The sequence below is a fragment of the Anarrhichthys ocellatus genome, unplaced genomic scaffold, assembly GCF_004355925.1.
Source record: "Anarrhichthys ocellatus isolate YVR2014 unplaced genomic scaffold, GSC_Weel_1.0 scaffold81, whole genome shotgun sequence".
Lineage (NCBI taxonomy): Eukaryota > Metazoa > Chordata > Actinopteri > Perciformes > Anarhichadidae > Anarrhichthys > Anarrhichthys ocellatus.
The window spans coordinates 1,375,909-1,402,517 of record NW_022280111.1 but is presented as its reverse complement, the minus strand read 5'-3'; the positions used below and the strand labels follow the sequence as shown (position 1 = coordinate 1,402,517).

At 42.7% G+C, this 26,609-nt stretch overlaps 1 protein-coding gene across 2 annotated transcripts; it reads left to right on the top strand.

Annotated features, from left to right (window-relative positions):
• Window positions 1-800: 800 nt before the first annotated feature.
• On the top strand, window positions 801-26,282 carry dpys (dihydropyrimidinase). Of its 2 annotated transcripts, none has more exons than XM_031874525.1 (10): window positions 801-857; window positions 16,675-16,941; window positions 18,216-18,374; window positions 18,616-18,795; window positions 20,238-20,427; window positions 20,736-20,892; window positions 21,113-21,254; window positions 21,852-21,994; window positions 24,396-24,603; window positions 25,764-26,282. In XM_031874525.1, the coding sequence occupies exons 1-10, from the start codon at window positions 837-839 to the stop codon at window positions 25,821-25,823; spliced, it is 1,527 nt and encodes a 508-aa protein (XP_031730385.1). In that variant the 5' UTR covers window positions 801-836; the 3' UTR covers window positions 25,824-26,282. The 2 variants fall into 2 exon arrangements, with proteins under 2 accessions (XP_031730385.1, XP_031730386.1); XM_031874526.1 differs by lacking the exon at window positions 801-857 and adding an exon at window positions 16,413-16,459.
• The last annotated feature ends 327 nt before the right edge of the window (window positions 26,283-26,609 follow it).

Genomic DNA, 26,609 nt, shown 5'->3' with positions numbered 1-26,609 from the left:
CCTTGAACCCCCATGGAAAGTAAAAAGGTTTTAACTGGCAAGATAAAAGCACTTTACAATGTGTGATGTTTTCTGCTATGACCATGGACCAGCAGCAAACACAAAATGCACACAACTTCAAAGGAAACCCTGCATACTGTAACTCACATATGCACTTGTAATTCAAATTAACCCGGCAAGTGGCTGCATTCTAACATATCTAGTACAGGAAAAGGAAAAGGTTGGACGTACATGTTTAGACGCGGTGGCGCTCTAATGTTCGGCATGAGCACTAACAGCGCTGTAGTGATGCTCGGGGTTATGGTGAGGGAAACGTACAGTAGCTGTAGGAAACTATTAGATCTGTCACAAAATCTCCAGCCGGCAGCAAAACATTGTAACATCTGGTTTTTGACAACAACTCACGTCAGGTACCCGGAGAAAACCAAGTTATAGAACAAACTGTTTGTGGATTAGGGAGGTTTAAAAAAAAAAAAAAAAAAAAAAAAAAAAAAAAAAACAGTTGAGGGAGAAGTTTACTTGCTCATTCACTGGAGTGTGGATTAGAAATTTACTCTCGACCGGAGATGCCACTTTTCAGTAATTGTACATAACAGCAATCTGAACACCACTTGAGCTGACCTACTTCTGGGGCTCAGAAACTTTTTATCCTGCAGCCAAGTCTAAAAATAACCCCCGTGGCCAGTTTTAGATTCATCTCAATGGTAACCCTGACAGTTTTACAGAGTGCCAGTGACAGAGTCCTGCTAAGCAGCAGCAGTCTGCAACAGCTTAGACGCTCGCTCGCCGCATCACTGGACTCTCCTTTCACTCCACACGAAGTCCTCCACTTGGAAATGACCGCACAATTAAACGCCGTAAGTTGAACATGTATTTTCAGTGCTAAATACGTTGAGTGTACAATATCGCCACCTTCTGCAAACTGTGAGCTCAATAACTTGCAACACACAAATCACAGCGGTGCAACTCGGCCCGGGAACGCGGAATCTTTGCATTTCCCGGTTCGGCTTCGGTTGCTTATTGAGCTTTGTGCGAGAGATCAATGTGAAGTGGCTCCCCCTTTAATCATTCACTGTGAATGGCAGTAAAAAATGATTCTGTGAACACAAATTGGCTTCATGTCCAAGCGGAAATCACATGGAGTTTTTGTGTTCTCTTTTATTTCCCTCTTTTTCTTTTTCTTCTTTCCTTTTTTCTTTTTTTCTCGGCATTGTGCAGACACTCTCTCTCTCGCCGTACGCATCGCCCCTTTAAGATGATTTGGAATTAGGGGGGCTTTTCATACAGCACATATTATGTAGCTTGGTGGGACTCCATTAGCCCAAATCAAAGAGGACAGCAGCCTGCGTGGAGCCACACAATAATGTGGCAGCCTGTGTTTCAGCAAATAAATAACAAATCCTCCGCTTACTGTAGCAGCCAATGCAAACTAACTAATTAAAAGATGAAAGGGGAGGGGGGAGCGACGTCTTCCTAGCAGTTTGATGATGCTTTTTTTTCTTCTTCTTCGTAGAATGGTTACACCGGAGTCTTGAATACTTGGCCAAAATGAGTGTGACGCTAATAAGGATCTAGAGCAGCAAACAGAGTCGATTGTTTGGGTTTACAAGGGGGTGCCCGACCATAATCTGCTGCTGGTGGAGAGAGCGCAATTAGGGCCAAAATGTTGTCCCCGAGCTGACGCTGGCCTCTGGGAAGACAAAACTGGCTTTTTTTTTCCTCTGTTGAATCCACGGTCCCCTTCCACACACCACCTCCTCTCCTCCAGTGTTCCGTCTCTCCTCTCGGAGCATCTTGGGAGCGTTGAGCTCAGACAGCGGGATTAGTCAAGGACCCATCTTGAGACGCAGATAATGTTTTTTTGCGCGCAGACTCCCCTGCTCTCTGCTGGCTTCTGCTTCGCTGATTAGAACTCGAAACTCCACCAGAAATGGCTATTTGTTCTTAAGCTGTTTTTTCTTTCTTTCTTTCTTTCTCCCCCTCCCTTTGTTGAGCTGTTTTTGTCAGCCATCCCTCTAACTTCAGCGCAATAACGAGTCACAAGTAGGTCAAGACAATGCTGCAGCCTCCAAGCGGACTGACAGCAACATGGAAGAGCCACAGGGCTGTTTAAATATGCCCTCTGGTCTTTCCCTCTCGCACTGTCTAAACGGCTGAAAGTGGGTGGTGTTGCTCCAAGTTTTCTTCCTCCACAATGCAAACCAATTTCAGGGTTTGTTTGAGCAGCAGCGCCTTTACCTAACACGAACAACTTTCTTTGTTTTTTACCCCAGAGTAGCATAAGTTCAGTGCACTGTTCCCCGATGGCGTCGGAGTAACACACACCTGGACAGTTGTGCACTTGTAGTTGAGGGAGTGTGTGTGTGTGTGTGTGTGTGTGTGTGTGTGCGCTTGCCGCCTCACCTGTCTGTCATTGTGAGTGACAGAGGAAGTGGGGGGGCGTTCAGGAGCCCAGCAGCTGGCTTCACACCTGCACAATCGCACACGCACTTCCATTTGGGGGACCACTGGCGTTCCCTCCTTCTCTGTTGGTGCGCAGTGGCACTTTACAAATAATTCATTCCTTCACTCTTGTTTTGCCATTTCCTTCTGGCCATTTGTCGTTGAAATAATTTATATTTAAAACAGCAGACAGAAATATGCTGGGTAAAAAGAAGCTCGCACAGTCACACATGGCCAGTGACTTGTCGTCATGTGAAGTGCTTAAGTAAAGCAGTGAAGATAGAGCACAATACATACATTTAAAGAGGCAGGTTTTTGGCCTGTTTTGTCTCCACTTAAACTCTCACAAGTATTTAAATCAAGCAAGTTGACATTTAAATATTAATAGTCTCCACTTGCGCACATGAAACAATTACATGTTTTGTGTGATTGTCGAGAGGGGTGAAAAAGAGCCTCAGTTTCCGATTACACACACACACACGCACACACACACACACACACACACACACACATTCACAGCGCCGAGGCAGGGCCCGAGCAAATTTAATTTAGAGACATTCTCTCCTTCCCTCCACATCCTGGGCTTTTAAGACACTGAAGTGACTGTTCTCCGCCCGTGTAAAAGAACCCCATTATCAAAGCATTAAGATATGATTAAACTGACATTTTCTTAAGAAAACGAAAAGAGTTGGGAATAAAGGGAAGGAGAGAACTACATATTCCAGATCTTATCAGGAGGGAGCGAGGCGGGGAGGAGGGTGTACATACTGATCTTTGAAGGAGCTTATTACAGAGCAAGCTAAGAAGACAAGCACAGTGGTGTACTGATCAGAGGTATGCAAGCCAAATGCACCTGCTAGATTTCACTATCATTCACAGAGTGTCAGTCAGTGTTGAGGCCCCTGACTGACGCTGGTGCAACCCGAACGCTTCTGGGGGCACGCTGCAAAAAGTATCCAGCTTAAGAAGCCGTGCCGTCCAACACTGAGTTGAGCAGAAGGGCTGATAACAGCCTCCCATTGGGATGGAATCATTTCATAACAATGTCGGTTTGAAGTATTGTCACTTTGTAGAAAACTGGCAAATGGCAGTCAGGACTGTGCAGTTATAAGGTGTCAGCAGTACGAATGCTTTTTATACATTGAGTCTTCATATCATGGATAGCAAAACGGATAAAGTTGTCTTTTATTTGGTAAATGTTTGACATCATTCTTTCACATTTTGAATGGGGTTGCCTATAAGTGGATTTCTGATAGAAATGATAAGGTCCTTACTCAACACAAAACATTTTGTTGAACAAAGTAGACAGTTTAGTGAAACCGTGTTTTAACACATAAAAGCCACACATTACCTACAGATGGGAGTTATATGATATCCAGGCACAGACAACAATTTAACTACATGTTTGTAAAAAAACATCAAAGATTTTCTCCGACGATACAATTCAATACGTTCTCCAAACATTACAATTATCTTGCCAACTTTCTCAGCACCACATAAGCGACAGTGGCGCGCCACCTTTTGTCCGGTGCACGTTGCCTCGGCGGTGTGGGTATGTTGTTGTGTGAATATTCTTATTCATTCCATTTAGTCTATAGCTTTACTAAAACTGTGTCATGTCAGATTTTGTGAATATACAGACAGTAAATGATCAAAGAAATCACAGTTTGAGACGTGAGCGTGCCTCCTAGTTAACAAAGCAGAGTAGCAGTCAATTTAGACAAACATAGGGGACGTACCGGCTAATATGGGACATTTAAGTAACCCTAAATACAATGAAAACATTTCAAAATGTTTCTCTCCCAATGATTTCTTTCTCTTTGGTTGGCTGTCATTCTGTTCCATTCGCTACTGTCCCTCTGTCTGCTATTGTTCTCTTCTGCTCGGTTCATCACTGTCAGTATCTGCGCTCTGAATTTCATCAGCAGAAGTACACTAGTTACAGGCATTTAACCATTGCAACCAAATGTTGGCCTCCGTTGCTGCCATCTCTGAGGTAATCCCTCAAAGTGATCTCATAACTTGAGATAGTAGTACTGACATTAATTCACTGAAAATAACATTTAATATAACATTCATTCTTGCTAAGAAACAACAGCGCAGGCTGTGTAGCCTACTGTATATTAGCAAGCAATCTTTTTTGGCTCAATGCTACCAATGAGTTTTCAAAAAGTTCAAACAAGAAGACTCAACTAGTTGGCGTTTGTATCAGTGTCAATGTTTTCAATAAAATGAGCTTTCAAAACGCTTGTTAATGATGTGCTAATGTACTGTGCTAATGTTAGCTCCATGGGTTTTTACGTAGACACGTAACGTTTCTCTCCGGGTAACGAGTATCATTATTACACAAAGTTTAATGATGAGCCTGAAAATGTGAAACCATTGCATGAGAGTCTATAGAGCACAACTGCGTAGTGGTCGGAGCCGGCCGATGCTACGCTATGATGGACCAGTCTGAATTCAAGGGGCAAGACTTAGCGACTGGTCAATTGTGAATAACTCAAGTTTTACAACACACAGTGTCTTCATCACTCTGATATTGTCAAGAAAAAAATTGGTTTGTATTACAAACCGGTGCGCTCGTCATCCTTTCTGCCAAAGCTGTCACTTTCTGTTAATACGAATGTGATTCTAGAATCAACACTACACTAAATGACTTGTTAAGATGGACATTTTTTGCAGTGCTGACCGGGGAGTGGAAGCAGCACCCCTTTCTATTTGTCTTTCATCGTCCCCACAGACAACATAAAGCCCACAGTAGATACGGGGCTTGGGGGTGGTGTGCACGAATGTCAGGATTTTCTTCTGAGGCTCCCAACTGAAGCCGAGGTATGCTCAGCATGTGATGTGAAATCTGTGTAATTTTTTGAAAGGCATCACACAATCAGGAGGAGTCAAAAGCTTTCTGGCAGTAATTGCCTTTTGGCCACAGACAGGATGTACAACACTTTGCAATCTTTCCCTGCAGAGATTTCTAACAAATAAACCCAAGGATGAACTCTGTTCTGTCTCTGCTGCTGGAATTTGCAGTTGTCTCTCTGTATTTACATATTAACCGAGTCACTGTGCTGTGGATTTCAAAGCACAATTTAACTAATAAGCTATCCACCATACATCATCTTCTTAAGTCCGGAATGAAGCCAAGACGAAAGGCTTTCAAAAGTACCAGAAGTTTGTTTTTTTTATGAGCAAAGTCTTGATTGGATTTGACTGGCTCCATAACATTTGTGTTGTTAGATTTCACCATCCAAGAGGAGGCTGGAAATGGAATCTTTATGTAGTGTACATCTATACTCTTGATGTGGAGCCAGCTGCCATGTTACGCGAGGAAAACAAGCAATATACTGTCAAAAGATCTGAACCGAGATATAACAGAGACATCTTGATTTATAGTCTGATCAGCTCTCTTCTGCGTGAGCTGCATGATACACTCTCGCTCACTCTCCTTTTAATTATCACATCTCTTTCCTCTCTCAGAGCCCACTTTCAATTTTTTTTTTGTTCTTTCACCCAACCTCGATTTCTCTCTTTTTCCTCACTGCTTCAACTTTTTTTTTTTCCCGCCGTACCACACCCCACCTCTTAAAGCCAGCGGATGCTCTCATCGGGGGTCTGGTTTAAGCTGTATCATCATCCAAACATTGGGACAGTAAGTAATCAAAAGGAATCAGTGAGCAACATAACATAAAGCAAAAGCACACCTTCCCCTCCCCAGACTCTCTCTCCTCCCTTGTCAACCCTTCTCCCATGAAATGACAAACTACACTCTCAATTACATCGTGAGGGCAACGTATTTTAAGCTACTACTTGGTTTATGTTAAAGTAACAAAAGTACTTCACACGGGACACAAACAGCAATCTCCTGAGTGGAAGCTTATTGACCTGTGGACTCATTTGAAACTTATTTGTGATGCATCAAAAGCAGACGTTATTTACAATGCAGTTTTGTTGCATGGGAACGTCATTTTTTTAGGATACAGCGCTTCCCTTGTTTCACAGTTTTTGGTGGGAAGTGAGGGAAAGGGGGAGGAAGGGGGAGGATAAAATGTGCATCGGTGTGTTGAGTGGCTCGACGTGTAGCATTGTTGCTGATTTCCACAGCTTCACTCAACACACTCCTGCTGAGTTAATAATCCTGACCTCTGCTTAATTAAAATAACAGACCATCCTCCACTGAGGAAAAAAAAAAGAAGCAGTTTGAGAATTATTCTAACGAATCGCTAATTAAGATTTAGCAAAAAAACAACAAGAAACCTGTCCAGGAAGATGTATCTATTTTTAGAGCATGTTCCGAGGAAGGAGCAGCTGCGTGTGGACACTCAGTCTTTAACCAAAGAGAAGCCACAGTTCCTCTTGAGGGAGCAGTGTTACTGCTGCTCCAGTAAACTAAGAGAAATGGAGTCAAACTGGTGCACATGACGCTGTGAGACAATTAGCTTAACTGTGGCGCAGAAACAAATCCCTTAAAACGAACCAACCCAACAACAAAATAATCACATTTACAAGTGCTTATTTAGGATCTGAGGGTAACGCACCCTTTTCTGAAGACGGAGTCACAGCGTTGCTTCCTTAATTGCTCATTTTGTAGTGTTTGCTCTTTTGACTGAGTGAGGTGAAGGGGGCCAGAGACTCAGTCACAACAAAATGATTGTGCTGTAATAACCGTCTTCTCTCTAGTCTCCAATCTTGGCCCCTGCTGCCGTGAGGGCTGTAATTCTGCAGCAAGGAGCGTTAAGAGGATATCATTATCATGTGTTTTCTGAATAAGCTGCAGTTTATGGTTAAATATAGTAACTTTTTTTTTTGTCGTTGTTTCCTCTCCTTTTCAGTTTTGCATTAAAGCTGGGTCAAGCCGACCCCTCCCATGGCGATTCTTTTCAAACGGAGCTGCCAAAGCGCCTCCTCTGCCACAAATGTAGCCAATATCGATGCCATGCTCAAAAAACTGATTGAAAAGAGACTTACATGTTTCAAAGCATGCTGGGAGCTGGGGGCCAGGCGGAAGCCCAGAGTATTAAGGCTGAGATAGTCACCAGTATGCTATAAAAAGGCAACATATGCCCACAAGTCCGACAGTGCACCAATCAGTGCATGTTGTGATTCTGAAGATTTATAAAAATATATATATATAAATTTTTTTTTTTACAATTTATAGTTTTGCCGTTATTTTGTAAAAACACATGTCTGATTTCTGTGCATTAAGAACAAAAATATACACACCACAGTCATATTTGTTTTACCTTTTTAAGTGCTGCAATATTAAGCTACCCTGACTAAAAGGGTCACTTGCAATGACATTTACAAAATAAAAAAATGACATCACTGATTTGATTTAATAGTCCTTGTCGTTCCTTTCATTCTCCAAAAGCCTTACAGGTAAATGGGTCACAGCGCTGACAGCGTCTTCATTTCAAATAAAACCGACTTTGAAGAACACAGCAGAGCTGGTGAGAGAGTAGAGGACGTGACACTGCTGACTTAGGTTAATTAACCAAAGTGTGATTCTATGAATCCCATTTTATTCTCTGATATTCAAATATCTCTTCTGAAAGTATCAACAGCAGATTTGTGAAAACGAGATTTTTAATTAGTCTAAGCGAATGAGTAAGAAGTGTCTTGATTCCTTCAGCTGATATCTGTAGTTTATCAGAAGATGATAAAGAAGAACCCCCCCCCCCCCCCCCATTCATCCCTCATTCATCCAAATCCCCAAAGAGCCCCATTGTTATCTCAATATACTGTTAGTCTCTAAATCTGAGCGCATAATAGCAATTCTGCGGTGAAGTGTGGAGCTGCGCAGCACGTTTGCATATTTATTCAGCTGTCATATCTATCTGAGCAGATCATCAGAGGAGATAAACTAAAGAGATGAGGGAATAATGGCTCGAGCTGAGAGGCTGCCGAACGTTCCTGAAAAACACCAGGAACTGGGTAAACAAAAAGATGTACTCTACAAAGCCAAGCGATTGGAAAATGAGCTTGCGGTTAATGATGGTGATGATGGTGATGATGATAATGATGATGAAGATGCTGCGAATGCTATTTGAATGATGGAAATTTTCTAAGGGGGCAACGACGCAAACGAGGCGATGCTGCAAACTTTTCTACTGACACGAGAGAAGACTTTTTTTTTCTTCTCTCCTTGTTTTTCCTCAACATGACAGACATCATGCATTATTTACTCTTTTATGTCCAACGCTGACCTGCCTGGCTGCCTGAGCTAAGCCTCGTTAGAGTGTGCTCCTGCATAGATGGTGGTGAGAGTGGGCAAAAAGAGGCCTCACACACTGTGCAACCTTGGTGGCAAAATGTTCCTGAAAAGAACACGGCCCCTGACATTTAGTGACAGAAACCTCTACGGTCAAGCTCCTGCTTAGAAACCAAAATAAACATCATCAAGGGAGGGGCGAAGAGACACACAAGACGCTTTCCTCTGATCCACACTAGATGCATGCATGTATCACTTTTGTAAACAGGGTGCACACAGTGTGTTGCACTTGAACGGCGACCTTCTTAGGAGTTCATCTACAAGTGATGGTATCACGGATACCCTCGTGTCGTCCGTCCCTCAATGCATATGTACGCCCACTCAATGGGGACAGTATAGGACAGTTAATTGAACAATATCCAGGAAGTGACAAGGGACCAGCGAGGAGAAACTCTGCTCAATGGTGCCATCTAGTGGCTCTTCCGGGGGCGACCCAGAGACGAGCTGCACACACAGTACAGTAAGAGCTCTCCCCTGCTGCTGCTGCTGCTGAGGAAGTTTGGATAACAATTATCTGTTGTATTTGCATTAATGTGATTGCTTTGTCTGCAGACTCATCTGACTGCAATTATAAAGAGTAGCATTAAAACACTAATTAATTAACTCAATTGTGGGTAGATTGATTAATTCTAAACAAACATGAGATCGCAGGAAGCAAATGAGCTCTGGAGTGCCGATGCATCTGGGAGTGCTTCTGCAGAAGACATTTTGATTATCTGCAGACACATGTAGTTGCAAATCTTTTAATTACCACAAATAGATAGTGGGAGCCGGAGCCGGATGTACGACTACCCCTGCTCGTTACACTTGTAATCATAATTTGGTCAGTTTTTTAAAAGAATGAGGGTGTGAATGTGGACTGTGTTTTTATTTATTTTTTTGGAGACAGTGATAAAGAGGCAGTGCAATTATGCCAAAGTTGTGTGCGCGTACATGTGAGGGGTGCGCGTGTGTACAGTGTGTGTGTGGAAGTAACAAAATGGGTCTTGACATCGAAAGTCATCACACAAAAAAAGAGATGATCAAATCATGATCAAAACAAAACAGATGGTCACATAAATCATCCATTCACATGTTGGACTGGTGCCTCTGTTGCAGAACAATGAATCACTGCCTATCAATGCTAGAATCAAAACACAAGGGTCGTTATGAATACAAAAAGCCTCTTATTATTACGTCCCAACACATATCACTCTGTGGACACGTTCGGCATAACCTCATTTTGTTCCATTATTTTCATGAAGCGGAATTATGAGGAAAAACACAGTTGTCAAGACTTTAATCAAACAGGTTTTCATTCTGACTTTTCTCAAAATGTTTCCAGATTTCAGATTTTGAGGGAAAATATTCCCTTTTTTTCCCCTCCAGCATGAACACATGCATGCACCTTCGGTATCCGTACACATCCTGAACTCCGGAGCTAGATTTAAAGGGGAGCAGTCAGTCAGAGCTCCCTTTCTCGGTGTGCTGTCAGCATCTGCACATGCAGAAAAGCCTAATCAGAGAGATACCAGTAAAGTGCATGTAATACTTTAGAGATTTAATGCAGTTTTTAATTGGATAGAGGCCCATTATTTTTCAATACAGAAGGGGCAGTGAGGCACATAAAGCTCTTGAATATTTTTGCAAATCGTGTTCAACAGCATAATGATTAACCGTGGCACTAAATTTGCCTCACAAAATGAAAAGCAAACTTCATGCAAGGCGTAATTTAATTGTTTCCCTTCACATTTTCTGCCTCCCATTGTTGGAAGCTTAACATTTTTAGAGTCTGCTTAACAGCTGCCTTGTGATGCTTGAGCTGCAACAATGTGACTGACAAATGTTTTGAAGTAGCTGCAGACTTCTCTACTGTCTTCGTGGGCAAAGTGTCAGGGAATCTTACATCACTTTGTGTCGCATTTGAAGCCTTATTACATGGCTGTTTATTTTCTCTTATTTAGGGCGGCAAATTGAAACTATACGTCATTCAGTCGGTGCCACACATGACACGTAACAGGGCATTGTGATTTACGGTTGACGTGATCTGTTCACTCTAAGAAATCTTTCATAATATTACATACAAATCTGAGATCCATTCAAATAAAAGTATACTGTATATTCCAAAATGTACTCCATCTTTTTTAAACGTATATCAGCATATTAGATCATTCAAAAACATCTTCTCAAGGGCTTTATTTGTTTTTACCAACATATCACATTGTGTTGAGCATTTTCTGTTTTGTGCAATACAAATCTTTGTGCAGACAGAACTCCAGGTCACATTTCCATTTCAACCTGAGGAGAACACTGCCATCTGGGCTACAATTAGTGGTAATGCAATCCTGAGCCATTCGTTTGTGTGCATGAATATTCAGAATCAGGTCATTGGCTCACACGTAACGTGCTTAACACGTGCTGCTAAAGCAAACACCAGGACAGAAGGATTAACAAATTGGTAAAAATATAAAGATATAAAAACGAAATTTAAAAAAAATTTGTTAAAATAGGGAAGGTGGTAACAATGCAGTGGCTGTACACACACGCACAAATAGGATGCGAGTCTGATTGGTTCATGTATGCACAACGACTGCAGGAGCAGTGCATACCGTAGAACACTAGACTGTATGAATTGAAAGGGATACGACAAGTTAAATACAGAGAAACACTGATACATGTATATACATGTCTGCAAAATGAATCACCGGTTAATGTCTGGAAACTGTTGCAACACATTCACATGGATGAGTGAATTGCTCATCAGTGTGTTGTGCCCTGTGGATTAACTGTTCGTAGGAGGCTGTAGTCCCTCGTAGTACATGCCAGGGAGGATCAAATACGTTGTGGCCTGGGTGTGGGTGTGTGTGTGTGTGTGTGTGTGTGGAGGGTGGGGCTGAACTTCCCCTCTGTCTGTTTTACTGACTCGACAAAGTATCAACAGCTCCTGTGGCTGGCGGGTTGAACTTCCCTCTGCTGGCACAGGAAGCTCATCTTCTGCATGGGTTTATTATATGACCGTCTCCCACTTCAGGCACTGAAAGACTGTGGATCCCAGAAGCCTTAGTTCAGTGGGCCAGGTGTGCATGGAGAGGCGAGGGTGGGGCCGTCCCCTGAAGTCCACTATCATCCCCACAATTGTGAGCATGTTCAGATTCAGGCCAGTTGTTGCATAACCATTAGTTAATTAGCACTGAGTATGACAGGGGGGGGCTTTACCTGCTGCTGCCTGTCTGTCGGGTGGTCGGTGGTCAGTCGACAGGTGGAGGCTTGGCGGGCTAAACTGAGAGAGCTCAGCGTGGATGTTTGGGTTGCTATTATTGGCTGTGTTGCAAGTTGCAGCTCATAAAGTGTGTGTGTGTGTGTGTGTGTGTGTGTGTGTGTGTGTAGGCTAATAAAACCTTGCAGTAATGCAGGTCATTTGGTTTTCCAATTAGCTCATTTTACCCATTTCCTTTCTCAGTGTGTCCCTTGCATGCTTGTAAATGTATTCTTTGCATTTTTTTTTTCTTTCATCCAGTTTAAATAAAAAGAAAATAGAGTGAAAATAGAACTTTTGCGAGACAAAAATACAAGACAAGCAAGTCTGGCGGGATTGGATTTAAAAATAAATCGAACTAGATAGGAGATGAAAAGAGGACAAACATTTCATTTCCCACAAAGCCCTCCTCTTAACAACTGAAAACAGCTATAGAAATGCCAAAATGACAGATTTATAATCTGGCCTTTTTCTCCTTTTCAGATTAGTTGTATCTCTAACACACGTTTCGCTGTAGCCGCAGTGTGATGTGTGAAGTGTAAGCACAAGCGCGGTAAACAAGCCTCTTTGTGCCTGAGCACAGCGCGCTGATAATCTGCCTGAGCATTATCTTATGTCACTTTTTGTGCATGCTGTGCCCTTCTAATGCCAGAGTTTTACCTTGTCGACGCTGCGCTCGCTGAATTTGAATGCAGTCGAGAGAGAAACTGACATCTGTGTTGGTTTGTAATGCAGGTTAAGGAAATAAAAATGATAACAACAGCCGTCATCTAAATCCAGCGGAATGGCAACTTTCCTCATTCAGCAGCACAGAGACTTTTGAGGAGATGCCATTGCTGCCTCATTGGTTTTTCACTCCCTCTGATTACTCCTCTCATCTTATGTAAATCCTCTTAAGTCACATGTTATTGTTTATTGCAACTGTGAAGGTTAGGTGTTCCTAAGCCCTGTGCGCACGCTTATCTCACCAGCGCATGCATCTTTGTCTCTCCAATGTGTCTTGTTTCCGTAATACACTAATGGATGAGAAAAGTTGTCTGGACTGATGCGGCGCCGACAACCAATCCACTGCAGTAAAATGCTAATCTCTCCCAGTGGCTAACAACTCTTCTTGAAAGAGAGCCAGTTGCATGCTCCGGGGATATCACAGCCTTATCACAAGCCTGCTGAATTTGGGGATTTTTTTTAATTTCTTTTTTTTAAACAGTGAATACAAACAATTCATAAACATAGAGTCATTTTTTTTTTTTTGACTAGTCAGCTTCCCCGCCTCGGTAGAGTGTTTGAATCTTGGCGCTGAACTATTGTTGTCACAGGTTTTCTGAATGATGACCGGTGAACATGAGATAGGATAGGCCTTTTTAAAGGAGCATATAGCCATTATTATTTTTATTAGTAAGTCATGATATGATGTCAAAATGTCTGTTGTCAAATGGTCAAAAGAGTGATGGAGACAAGAGACAAAATGTATTAGCCATAAGAAAAGAAAGGTGACATCATAGGGCCAAACAGTTAGCGAGGTCTTGTTTCTTTAGGTTCAGGCTTCTTTGGCATACAATGACTTTAAGACAGCAGGTAGTGAAGACAATGTGCATATAATACTTTGTTTAACTATTCTTTGTTGTTAGACCTCCGAACCATCTGTGGGGAAAGAGCTCTATCCATTCAGCTGAATTATTATTCGTCTCTGTTCAATAAATATATTTTTGATATTTTAAGAGTTTTCTCATCTCGGTTATTTCTCACAGGGAGGTTAAAAAGATTTGTTTCCTCCACAGTAACTTCCACAAAAATGTTTAAATTAGAGTGACAGCCTCACGGTTGTAAACCTCCACCAACCTGTCCAATTGCAGTCTGTCAGAAGTGTCATCACCTCATCATTTTATCTTATTAGACATTTGTGTGAAATTGTCATAGTTAGCGTATGAATTCTTGAGTTATGGCCAAAAAACGTGAGGTCACAGCGGCCTTGACCTTTTAACCTTTGACCGCCAAACCTTAATCAGTTCATCCTTGAGTCAAAGTGCTCACTGTCACTGTAATAATTCATATATAACACACGTTATTGTGAGCCAGGATGCACAGGGCTGTCGCAGAGGAGGTCGGGGGACGTGGTGTAAATAGTGACAAAGTCCTCATAGGGAGGACATTGGGGTGGATGGACAGGTCAACAAACTAGGACTTTAACTCAGTAGACTACTGTTCATGTCTTGTGTGAAAACAAAAGTCAATGTGACTTGGCATAAAAATGATTTTGTAAGATATTATACTAACCGTTGAATGAGGATACAGTGGATTTCTCTTCCTCCCAGTATAGAACAGTACACTGATCAAGTACAGTAATGTGTCCTGAGGTCAGTTTTGAACGCTATAGGTTTTGGAACGTCTATGATGAGGATACTAGTACCACTTTCAGTGTTGCATCTTTCAAAAGCTTATATCTTGAAAATGCAACATGTTCATATAGAGGGCTAATGACTCAGTTGCCAGAAATGTATTGCGTTATACTGAGAGGTGCCTCTGTTATTTCAATTTCAAAGCCCTCAGAGGGCTTAACAATCTGTACAGCATACGACATTCTCTGTCCTTGGACCCTCGCATCAGATAAAGAATAAACTCCCTGAATAAAAACTTTTAACTGGGGGGGAAGGAAGAAACATCAGGGAGAACAACTGAGGAGTGAAAGCTCTCCCAGGATCAGTGGCTTGTGTACAGAACGAACAACATGATCAAATTACAACATAGTCAATCCATATGGCAGAGATGATACATATGATGAGAGTAGTAACAGCAGTAGTAGCACTAGCAGAATTAATAATAGAAAATGATTACTAATAATAACAGCAGCAGTGGATATAATACAATGATAATGATAATAAAGCAGGACTCCTAATAGAAATGTGACTAATTTCTTCGAGGAAGAAATCAAGTTAGTAACATGTATTAATGGCACATGAACGCATACAGAGAGAGAGGGAGAGGAGCTCAGTGTATCACAGGAAGTCCCCCGGTAGTCTAGGCCTACAGCAGTGTATCTAGGGGCTGGTCCAAGGCAAGCCTGAGCCCGCCCTAAGCGTTTTTTTAAAGAGGAATGTCTTAAGCCTACTCTTAAATGTGGGGAGGGTGTCTGCCCCTCCGGTCTGAAACTGGAAGCTAGTTCCACAGGAGAGGAGCTAGATTGAAGCTCTGGCTCCCTTTCTACTTTTGGGGACTCTAGAAACCACAAGTAACCCCGCATTCTGGGAGCGCAGCTCTTACTGGAGTAATAGGGTGCTATGAACTCCATCAGATGTGATGCTGACTGACCCTTTAGAGCTTTGCAGGTGAGGATAAAGGATTTTAAATTATATTCTGGATTTTACAGGGAGCCAGAACAGAGAAGCTAATACGGGAGTAATCTCTTTTCTTCGTTTAGCAGCCTGATAATGGGGATTTTTTTGCAATGTTACGTAGGTGATAAAGGCAGTCCTTATTATTTACGGTGGAGTTGGAGGCCAGGGTAATGCCATCTAGAGCACCTATGTCATTAGATCATTTATTTCGGAGGTGTTCAGAGCCAAAAACAATGACTTCAGTTTTGTCTGAGTTTAACATTAAGTGGCAGATCATCCAGGTTTTTGTGTCCTTAAGGCATGCTTGGACTTTAGCTAACTGGTTGGTTGCGTCTGGCTTGATCCATAGATATAAGTGGGTATCGTCTGCATAACAATGTTTGGATTGCCTAAAGGAAGCATATATAAGGTGAATATAATTGGTCCAAGCACAGAACCATGTGGAACTTGTGAAGGAGTCATCGTTGAGCTGATATACAGGAATAAACCAACGTAGTGCGGTTCCTTTTTAGCCTACCCTCACGATATGAATAAAACAACAACAACTGAACATTACAACCTCCATGGAGGACTGTTGTACTAGACTGCATTAGTTTTAGGTAGCAGGGTAAACTATTTTGACTTACTTAGTACGTCTACTGTTCCCCTGACCTCTGACAGACCCACATAAGTACCATTTTATCGACAAAATGCATTCTTGGGAAAAAACAAACAAACAAACTATGTGAATAAATAAAAAAAGTATGTTTTGTATCCGCCAGAGTAATGGTTTTTTTTTACTTTGGAACGTTCTACACAATACACAGTTCACATTTCTTTTAAAGAGCACCGCACCAGTTTACTTAAAATCTGTGCATTCTAAATATCCATCCTACCTACTATTTAGTATGCCAGGAGAAGCCAGCATGCTTTTCTGGTTGTTCTGACCCACAATCCTCTGTGCAACAGATAGCAACGGGGTCAAAGTTCAAGATGCAACGTTATGAAGAAGTCTCTTATTTGTCATTTCCTCCCTCCTCGCATGGTCTCCCCATGGGTTACATACTTTATTAGGGCATCTGCTTATGTACAAAAAGGAAAACGGAAACGGTTCGGAATGCAGTGAAAATGTGTTGCAGCTGCAAATGTGCTGTGCTTCATATCTAGGAGGGCGGGTGGTTTTAGGAGGGCGGAGTCTAACAGGTAAACACACTTTCCTACATTGTAGAAGTCGAATAACCGCAATATCTCTTCTTACATGAACTTTGGAACTGACCTTCGTGCGGTTGTCTTTGACTCGCTGCACACAGACGAGCGTCAGATCGTCTGTGCTGCTCTGCTGTCACTTCTGTGCAGTTTTCACAAACTCTGGCTTTTGTTTCTCTTTCTCTTTCTTTCTCTTTTAAACCCCCTCTCAGCCGTGCACAGCGGGGATGGCCGGGTCCAGCGGGATCTTGATAAAAGGGGGTAAAGTTGTGAACGAGGACTGCTCCGTGATCAGCGACGTCTACATCGAAAATGGTAAAATAGTGGAAGTGGGACTGAACCTTCTGATCCCGGGGGGAGTGCGAGTCATCGATGCCACCGATAAACTGGTGATCCCGGGCGGCATCGACACGCACACACACATGGAGCTGGAGTTCATGGGCACCAAGGCTGTGGACGACTTCTACATCGGAACCAAGGTCAACATATTAGTTATTGACACTGCGTCAAATAGATGAGGGACAAAAGCAGGGGTTCGGGTGCGTCACGGTGATGACGTTAAGCGGCGCTGCCTTCACAATAATCCGCTGTTCAAATGTTCACTACCTTTTAGTTTGACTTCTTATAATTCATTTTCTCCAATATTTATTTTACCTTACAAAGCCATAACCGCTTATAATGATAACAGTAGCAATCATATTCATCCAGCATTATCATCAAGTTTAATTTATTGCTTTCAAAATGTAACTGGAGTATAAATACAAAAGTATTTGCATCAAAATATTCCAAAAGTGAAAAAGACTCATTCGGCATAATGACCCATGAAAAGTAATGTGTATCATAATATTGGATTGTAATGATTGATGCATTATCATGGTATTGTAACTGGTAACTACTTAATGCAGTGCTGGGTAGATCGTGAGCCCAGGGATTATTTAAGTCTCATTTTTCATCATACTTACCTTTTGTTCATTATATTTTGTTTTGTCAATCTGAACCTGCAATTTGAATTACCTAGCGGCTAATGTTGTCAAGTAAACATATGCAATATGCAATATTTGCATCTGAATTGAATGGTAGAAGTATGAGGTAGTAGAAGCTGGAGATACCTCAAAATTGTACTGCGCAGTACTTGAGTAAATCTGCGTGATTACTTTCCATCAGTGCACAACACAATATCCTGACGATCTAAGAATTTATCCAATTTGCTGTCACTGGTGGTAAACACCTGGACGACATGTACTGATGCACCCACAGGTGTAGGATTCATCTGTGGTATTGGCATTCAATTTGCACCTTTCTTTTAATAGTTTGAAGTATATTAAATGAGCTTGTGCAAAATTAGATTCCGTTTTATTATAATGCTGTATTTATCTTCGATTTGACGCGCGTGTTGGTGTTTTTATTTTAAAGGCTGTGACCAGGTGCACACACATGATCTGGAAGGTGTGGAAATATATTTCCAAATACAGAAGCATAAATAAACATTCAGCATTACTTTACTCCAGTGTTCCTCATGTTTCTGTCCACACCTGGCACAGTGCAGTTCAACAGGCTGCTAAACAACTAAGTCATAATACATCAAATACCAATTAGCAGTTTGTGTCAGTTTTGTATAACACTGAGTGAACTACACGTTACAGTCTTAATAACGGTGTACATGCGGAATCTACGCCTAAGCTTTACATTGGCAGTGTGTGTGTGTAAGTGTTAATCTTTAACTGGCATCCTTTCAATGCGTGTGTTTCACCAGGCTGCCCTGGCAGGAGGGACAACAATGATCCTGGACTTTGTCATCCCTCATAGGGGCAAGTCTCTCCTGGAGGCCTACGACTGCTGGCGAAAGAAAGCTGACCCCAAAGTCTGCTGCGACTACTCGCTGCATGTCGCCGTCACATGGTGGAGCGACGAGGTGAATCATTGTTAATAGATCAAAAAGCAAAACATTCTTTTGGTAAAGTGTTGGCTTACAAGTACGTTTGCCGATCCCAAAATATAATCGCACCACACACAAGTGTCTGCTAGAGAATATAAATGTGAAATAGGACTTGTGTTCTGTTTTAGGCACAATGTTCCTATATGCTTCAAAGCGGTACTATGAATATAGAATCAATGTCGCTCTAGTCCTCCATGTCAACCCTTTTCTTCTCCAGGTCAAAAAAGAGATGCAGACGCTCACTGAAGAGAAGGGAGTCAATTCCTTTAAAATGTTTATGGCCTACAAAGACGTGTTCATGCTGCAGGACTCCGAGCTGTACGCTGCCTTCTCCCACTGTAAGGAGGTCGGAGCCATAGCTCAGGTGCATGCCGAGAACGGAGACCTGATCGCAGAGGTTCGTACGGTGAATTCATTGAAACCGACAGTAAGAAAGATGGAACTTGTATTGAAGAGCAGCTATGGTGTTTGTTTGTTTGTTTCCCATTTTTGCTTATGTACGTGATTTCCACTCTTCCTGTCAGATAATGTCTTTTATAGTGAAAATAATGTGTTAGGAAGGAGTACAACAAATAATGAAGCTACTCAACACTTTTCACATTCACCCATAACAGTGATTGCTTTTAGCTTAGAATAAAAACTATGTTTAACTACGCTCCAGGTGGTTCAAGGTCCACTGACCCTGTCTGTCGTAGCAATGAGAGCAAATCAAAGGTTGCTTATGGAAAGCAATGTGATGTAACACCAAAGGCAAATTCTGCCCCGTCAGAAAGTGTTTAACCCGAAAGAATTCCGGATTGTCCCAAGAATATGTCTTTTTCACCACGGGTAGTGTGATATGTCCAGGGCCTCTTTCTGCTTTGACGTGTCAGAATGCCATGTCATGACAACAATCCACCACTAGGCTGTAGCAAAGGCCAAAAGAGTGAAAGCGAGCGGGCCTCTTGTGGTTGGGAACACATGATTAATGCTGCCACCGGGACATGAGTTAAAGGTGTGGTAAACATGACTTTGTGTCGTTAACCCAAATGGTCTGTTCTTTCACCGCTCCCAAAATGATGGCTTGACAGCCTAGACTTTTTCTAACTTCATGGGAATTGCTTATAAACATTATTTTATAACTGATGACATATTTCAGAAGTCTGCCACAGAAAATAATGCATTACATCTGTTTTTGTTCTCCAGCTGTGAAACATGAATACAGCTGATTTTATTTATATTCTCTACATCTGTTATTGTGGCTGACAGTACTTTTAATGCAGCACAACTCCTTCTCAATGCCTCATAGATATTCATATTTCTTATTGTTTTAGTTTTACAGCAGTTTGTTCATAGAAGGCCTAAGTGGGACATTTCATTGTCTGTGAGTTACTCATTGTCAAACTAAATGAATATATATTCGTCCATGCATAGCACAACATATAAAACATGAAATATTCCCTTTGTTGTTGCTTTGTTGTCATTTCCGCATTCGATCACTTTCACAAAATCTGCAAACCCAGTTTGTGACAAAGGGAAGCGCCACCAATGTAACACATCTCTACATATTGGATTGTTAAAAAGGTTAGAAGAAAAGGGAAACAAATATTTAAAATAGATTTTGCAATCATCATCATTTACACATCGTTGGACAAGGAAGATCATTCTTAACACAAGGGTTCACGTGTTTTAAAGCACCGCTCTGAGTTGTCGGTTCATATTTTCACACGCTCCTTGCAATATTAGTTTAGTTTCACCTGTGTTAGTTAGAGTTGGTCAGATGCTGCGCTGTTGTTACCCTCCCATCTCCAATAACCTTTAATCTGCCTCCTTGTCTCCGTCCCCGCTGGGACTCGGCAGGGTGCTAAGAAGATGCTGTCTCTGGGCATCACGGGGCCAGAGGGCCATGAGCTGTGTCGGCCGGAGGAGGTGGAGGCCGAGGCCACCCAGCGAGCCATCACCATCGCACACGCTGTCAACTGCCCGCTGTACGTGGTCCATGTCATGAGCAAATCTGCTGCCAAGGTGGTGTCTAATGCACGCAGAGATGGTGGGTGTGCTGCCCCCTGCTGTTGAAACAGGGCAAGGTTGAGAGACGGTGGTCTTTCTTTTTTAAAGCCAGAACCAATATCAGTATTCATATTTGGTATAAATATTTAATGTCTTTAATTTTTTCAAGGAAAAAAAACACAAAAAATTAAATTATTCAATGTGTCCACGTGATTTTTTTCCACAGTGGAAAAGCCTCTGAAGCAGCAATTGAACTAACTTTTCGTCTTCTTCAGCAGGTGGAACTTGCTCCGGTGTCATCATGTGACCGCTGAAACGTCTTGTATTTTTTATGTCCTCACTCTACAGGGCGTGTGGTGTTCGGGGAGCCCATTGCAGCTGGACTGGGCACCGACGGCACTCACTGCTGGCACAAAGACTGGGCCCATGCTGCTAGCTTTGTCATGGGTCCTCCCCTCAGACCTGACCCCAGCACCCCTGGGTACCTCATGGACCTACTGGCCAAGTAGGTGGAACTGACAGTTTAGCAACCAGCCGTGTCATCACAGATTAGTGCGCTTTGTAACTTAGCGTGTATGCTTGGGAGCAATTGTTTTTTGTGTTTTGAGTACAGGAGGGTGAAGATGCTGAAGCTGACAAGTATGGCTGTTATGTATTTGCTCTGTATTGCTTATTCATTCATTAGTCATTCACCCATGCATATATTTATCCATCAAACGTGCTAGTGATGATCTCAGTGTGACGGGGACGGACAACTGCACCTTCTCTGTGTGCCAGAAGGCTCTCGGCAAAGACGACTTCACCAAGATCCCGAACGGAGTGAACGGAGTGGAGGACAGGATGTCTGTGATCTGGGAGAAAGGAGTGGTGTGTGCTAATGATATGAACGCACTCATTGTGACATTGTTCAGCACTAAGTCTGGAACAGCAGGAGTGATGTGGCAGTGGGCTGATAAAAAGATACATACATTTAGACACAGTATCAGATTATAAGGCTCCTATGAGGGCCCTTTTACTTATTTTATTTTTACGTTTATTGTACATCTTTAAACCCTACTGGGCTATCATCATCAAATGTACTGTTTGGCTAAGAATGTACACTCTTTTAACACAAATAATGATACTTTTCTCATTTTATTTGAGCTGAAATATCAAGTGTTTCTGTTTTTTCTACAATACAAACAGAAAAAGGCTAAACTCTCTCGGAGCTGCAGATCGCTGCACAAAGCCGACGTTGCATTTTCTCACAGTTGTTGTGAAGCCCGGCTGCCCCGAGGCCGCTTGGAAGATTTACCACATTCCACAGCGCTCACAAATCACACAGTAGATGATATTTTGGCAGAAGCGAGTTGCTTGCTGCTGAAGTTAAGCACTGACCTTTTGCCTGCTAATTCTGTATTTTGTTGTCATCCACCGTGGGGCCCCTTTTACTCGAACCGGCCTCTTTGTGCGTCCCCCCCTCAGCACAGCGGCAAAATGGACGAGAATCGATTTGTAGCCGTCACCAGCAGCAACGCAGCAAAAATCTTCAACTTCTACCCGCAGAAAGGCCGCGTCGCCAAGAACTCGGATGCCGACGTGGTTATATGGGACCCTGAGATGACAAGGTGAGGACCCCGACTCTTAGCAGAAAAAGGAACACGCTGTGTGTACAGTTTCAAATGTGTTCGACTCCAAAGCACATTGTGAATGCTCTCTTATCTCTCAGCATGAAGTGAAACATTTCTTTCAGTGCTATCAGCAGCTCCTCCCGATGCAGACTGCAGATGGTGCTGCTGAAGCATTGGGCAGACTTGAAAGCACGTCTCCAGGGTGTCAAGCATTGGGTTGAATAAGATAAAGTTTACAAAGTTTAGCAGTAAAGCATGCATGCTACAGATACAGGCAACTAAGAAGAGAAGCAATGTATCTTTTATCTTGTACCACCTCAACACACACACACACACACACACCACGTAAGCCGATTGTGCTCTATCCAGAAGTCAGGGTATGTCATCACTTATCTACAGCGGCGACACAATTTAAATATGAATGACATCAGTCGGTTAAAAAAAAACAAAAAAAGACTGTCGGAATGATTCATTGTTTCCTATGTTTGTTTTTTTTGGAAGGATTTGTAACACTTGCTTCAGCTGGATGCACACAGCATCAGTGATGATGCTGATGGGTCATGGTGAGGATCTTAAAGATGACGAACATTTCCCCGTGGGAGCTAAACCAATTTCCATAGTAGAGAACACGCAGCATTAGGGCTATTTCCAGTAAGCAGCTCAGAATATCACAAGGCTGCGTCTAAAGAAACGCATCCTGTGTTTGTTTCTTTCCGTTTTCTTATTGTTCAATCCAGATGTGGAGCGGGGACAGTTTGCTGTCCTGCGGAGCACATCACGCACAGATGCAGGCGACGGAGGACAGTTTGCGTTCCAGTAGCTCGTGAACTGTGGCACACTAGGTCTTATATAAGCCAGAATGGCACTGCGCTGCTCTGTTTGCTGCAGAATCTGGGCTCAGCCCCTCGGGGGAAGTCACTAACCGCTGATGTGAATTGGAGAAGAACACATTACATACTGCTGTAATTTGCTGTAGATTAATTCACTGGCGACAAAACAAATCTTGAGTGCGACCTATACAATTCCTGCTGTGGAGGAGTTCTCAGTTCTCAGGCCCGTCACCTGCTCGGGTGTAGTGCGTGTTCTGTCTCCACCGTGCGTGCGTGTCTGCGGACGTTGCGATGCCTTTTCAAGCATGACGGCGCCTCGTGTTTGATAGCCGCGGCCGCGAATTCATCTGTGAAACTTCGTAATGACTTGCCTTCGGCGCGAGTGTCGCTTCGTAACACAACATCCGGACCAGGGGCCACAAACGGTTGCGTAACCAGGAACGCCTGAGGAAGTTCATCCGATGGCCTTGTGTGTCTCATAATTACTGCTACTTGGATAATGAGGACACATCTTGTTTTTGTCAGTGCACACGTGGCACGGTGTCTGGCTCTACAAATCAACGGGAAATATGTGAATGGGGGAAGCAGTGCTCTCTGGGAAAAAAAAAGGAAAAAGACATTCAATGTGTTTCATGCAACTGGCTGAGTCAGCGTTATTTCACTGTTCCCCGCTGATTTAGTCCTTTAGATCTGATTTATTTCTCAGACATCATCAATCTGTACAGTGCGGAGCGTTTGATCATTTGAATATGAAGTGTTTTAATGGGCTTTCCGTCTCAGAGATTTATTATTTCCCAAAAAGCCCTTCCACCTCCCTAATGAGAAGGTGCATTAAGTTACTACTGCTGTTAGTCACTTCATGCAGCGATGGAAGGTTCTGTACTTAATTCAATCATTTAATTAAAAATGTATCACATGATTCACAAGTAGGATCACAAGCTCGTAGTGATGAACACAGAGAGATATCAACCGACTCTGCAGCACCACAGAGGCCTTTTGTGTCTTTCAGCTCGTTGTTTTGTTTTGCGCTCAGCGACGTCTCAGTTTTGGTTCACTCGCTGCGTTTGGCGGGGGTTTTCGGGCGCAGTCGGCAACAGTTTGCGGCACTCTGAAGAGTCCATCAGAGCTCAAAGCAGAGTGCATCTTGGACTTAGATTTGAATCTGTCAAATGGACAGAAACGCATTGTGTATCTGCTGGCTGTGTGGTAACTATTTGCTAACACCACGTAACGCTGTATTTGGTTACATTCAATATTGAATTAGGAATTTTACATAAATCTTGAATACATTAACTATGAGTGCTTTCAGATAAATCATTTTATTCATTTCTGCCTATAAACTCTATCGCAGCCATGCTAAATATCTTCCCATTCCAGCTTTTTTAAATAATTCAGTTTATTGCTTGTTGCTGCACAGTGTCTGCAGTCACTCGATGCTGTGTGTGAGTACATCATGGCAGATTAGAACAGAATGCGTTAAGTTTTCAACAAGGTTTGCATGTGATGAAGACATTTAGCTCCAAAATAATTCTAAATTGACATGTAGTTGTGTCTTTGTGTCTTGGCAGGAGGATATCAGCCAAGACCCACCACCAGGCCGTGGACTACAACATCTTCGAGGGCATGGAGTGCCACGGTGTCCCTGTCGTCACCATCTCCAGGGGCAAAGTGGTCTATGAGGATGGGCGGCTGCAGGTGTCAGCAGGACACGGCAGATTCATCCACAGGAAGCCCTTCTCTGAATTTGTTTACAAAAGAATCAGGCAAAGGGATCAGGTCAGTCAATCCCCACGACCTTTATGAGTAGAAAATAATACCCCAGCTCGTAAAAGACTGTCTGTGCTACTCTAACCCTGAAAACAAACTGTACACTACCTGCTCAGCACCAAACAGCAGACAGACACAGTTGACTAGCTGTTGATTTAGCTCCTCGGGAGCCACACATGTCCCTCAGGAGTTGGTGGAGACCAAAAAGCTAAAACAGAGGAACTCCTGGACTTGCTTTTTCCCGACTAGAAATGAAATAACAAAAGAAATGCTAATGCTGCTGTGCATCTGCTGGATGTGTAGGTAAGCATCTGTTTGCTAACAAGTTCACCATGTCAAGGTATGTCTGTGTTGTGTTTACAACTTGTTTCTGCTGCCCCCAAGTGGCAAAAACAGTTATTGCAGGTGTACACCAAGTGACACCAAGGGTGGCTCTAAAAGCGAGTCAATTCCCCGCTATCTTAAAATTTACAGCAGGAATTCACAAGTTTGCAGCTTGGTACTAAAAGCAGTTTTGATCTCCATAGCTAATATCTCGGTTAATGACAACTGCAGAGATGTGAATTTTTATAAAACTCACCCGTTTAAATTATATTAAGGCTTAAAGTTATGCATAATCGAGGGCTTTGAGTGACAGGTGGGTACCGTACCGAGTCACTGGCTACTGGCTGTCTCCTCTGTAGGGTCACCTGGGCCCGCCTCAGCTCCACCGACGATCCACCTCTTTCACCATTTTTAGACTTAGGCTGTGTCGTCACGGCCAAAATGTCGATGGACGAAGCCTCCCACTTTGAGCTCTTTGGAAAACCTATGGGCGACGTCATGTTGACCACGTCTATATTTCATACAGTCTATAATTCCCACCCTGCCACGGAATAGTCCAGGCATCGACCTTCTCAACTAACTCTCTTTGCTTTTTATGGAATACTGAACGAGGGAGTGATTTCAACACTAAATATATTTGCTGACAATGTTGATTCACCATTTCTTGTTCATTATCTGAGCATCATAAATGAAACATAAAGGACATGAAGGCGTATGTGAAAAACATCTTTCAGGGGGGGGGGGACTGGAAATCAGATTCATGTTGAATTGAAGCAAATCCTGATGAGTTACTGTACACAAAGGTCACTGAACCTTTCTCTCTCTGCTTTGTATTTGGCCTGCAGGTGGGGAAACCTACAGCTGTGATCAGAAAGCCCTATGAAGGCAAAGTCATTTCTATATGAACAACTGGCCCAGAACCTGGAAGGCGAGACAGTTCTGCAAGTCATGCATACATTATTCAGCCATCAGCCTTCAGACAAATCACCGTGTGCAGTAGAGGTGGCGGTGTGTTTAGGTCAGATACTACCACTCTTCTATTTGTTCAACTGTGTGAGGTTGTGCTGCTGAAAAGTAGACGTGCTCTAACATATATTATGCAATCAAGTAATTCACTGCAAGGAATGAAAATAGGGCTTATGCATGATGTCATGGTTGAGAAATGTGGTGTGATTTGGAAAAAGGGGATCTTTCATCACTTTAAGGTTTGTGCATAGTTTCTAAATATGGCTTTAGTTGTGAATGTGCCTGATTTTTGTTGTTGTTGAAATTTCTCCCATTTTCCTTCATGTTTGTTGCCATTGGTAACCCAAAAGCATCTTTCCCTTTGATGAACTATTCATTAAAATGAGTTACTTCGTTGACCCAGATTGACTCTGTTTTTGCATATTCAGCAGGTTCGCACATTATCAGATGCACTCTAACTATGCCCATGTATGGACTGCATTCATTCCTTCCCATGGTGCAACAAACAGAAAAAGGTCTGCGGCTGTCACCGAGCATCATGCGGCAGCTTCCCATTGGGCTGACATGCTGGCGTGGTTTTCTGCCACAGGGCCAGTTGAGACATAATGTGAGCTTATCATGTAGCCACACGGGTCAGTGGCAGCGTGAGTCACAGAAGGCCGACTCATCCTTGAGCTGTACTACCACTTCCTTCCTCTTGTCTCTGACAGTGGGAGGGGGGGGGG

Bases quoted from the DNA above. Each gene is read 5' to 3' on its own strand.
- dpys (XM_031874525.1), top strand. From the start codon at position 837: ATGACCGCACAATTAAACGCC. The intron at 16,942-18,215 runs GTCAACATATTA...GTGTTTCACCAG, and splicing joins ACTTCTACATCGGAACCAAG to GCTGCCCTGGCAGGAGGGAC. The intron at 21,995-24,395 runs GTGAGGACCCCG...GTGTCTTGGCAG, and splicing joins TGGGACCCTGAGATGACAAG to GAGGATATCAGCCAAGACCC.